The sequence below is a fragment of the Colletotrichum orchidophilum genome, assembly GCF_001831195.1.
Source record: "Colletotrichum orchidophilum strain IMI 309357 chromosome Unknown Scaffold_62.1, whole genome shotgun sequence".
Taxonomy (NCBI): Eukaryota; Fungi; Ascomycota; class Sordariomycetes; order Glomerellales; family Glomerellaceae; genus Colletotrichum; species Colletotrichum orchidophilum.
Window position 1 is genome coordinate 29580 of NW_019173018.1, and position 901 is coordinate 30480.

The 901-nt window shown below is 49.4% G+C and overlaps 1 protein-coding gene across 1 annotated transcript; it reads right to left on the reverse strand.

Moving 5' to 3' along the window:
• Positions 1 to 231: 231 nt before the first annotated feature.
• CORC01_07623 (uncharacterized protein) lies at positions 232 to 582 on the reverse strand (the record flags this gene model as incomplete). The annotated part of the gene is made up of 1 exon (XM_022619258.1): positions 232 to 582. One exon carries the CDS (start codon positions 580 to 582, stop codon positions 232 to 234), a length of 351 nt encoding a protein of 116 aa, XP_022474170.1.
• Between the last annotated feature and the right edge of the window lie 319 nt (positions 583 to 901).

The following is a 901-nucleotide window of genomic DNA, read 5'->3' on the forward strand; positions in this document are numbered from 1 at the left end:
TCATTTGACGCCAATAGTCTTCTTCAAACTCAGGTGTCTCCGTCAGTTCAAGTAAGCGTCGTGGCCAAGTTAAGTAATAAGAATTTCCCTGTCTTGTAGTCTGTCTAGGCGAGTCTCCCCATTGCGAACCTCGGCGGCATTGTTTATAAAAGCTGCTTCCATCTCCAATATCATCTGATTCTTCCCCGCATATTTGCGACTGGGACCAAAGCCCCAGAACAACCCTCGCCTTTACTCGTCCTCGTCCATCCCCTCATCGCTCTGTGACATTGCTATTGAAAGCATGTACCGGAACCTTAGTAATTGAAGGTCTAGTAGGTCTTCTCTCTTCTCTGCTGGAATGTCGAAGTCGTCGCCGTCCTCAACGTACTCGTGCGTCTCCAAGTGGACCATGCGAAGTGGTTTGCCAGACTGGCTGCGTGTTTCCCTGGAGATTATACGAGGGTCGGTGTTGAGGGATATGCTACCTGCACCATCATTCACTTCATTGAAAATGGGCTTTCTAGACATCTGAGCCGAGATCGAATTGAGAAGTCGGTTTTGGAAGCAGGCTCCAGGGCGATTCTGCCCTTTGACCACCATTTCCAGAGAGTGTCGTTGAGAGAGACCGGGTTCGCCACAGAGACCACCCCAGCGGACAGCGTCGAAAGACTATTGTGTCCACGGGCCCCAAAAACCCTCTTCGACATTTGCAATTCTGTCTTTCATTGTAACTGCTGCAGTGTCGGTGGGAAAAGAAAGAATCGGGATGGCGTTGGGGTCGGCAGATTTTGTGATGACACAAGTGCCTTTATCTCGAAGCAAACAAGTAGACTGCACGAATCAGCACCAGTCTAAATAATTTTAGGGACCACAGGAGGTCTTACCAGGATTTGCTTGATGCCACTCTTTGGGGAAGCAT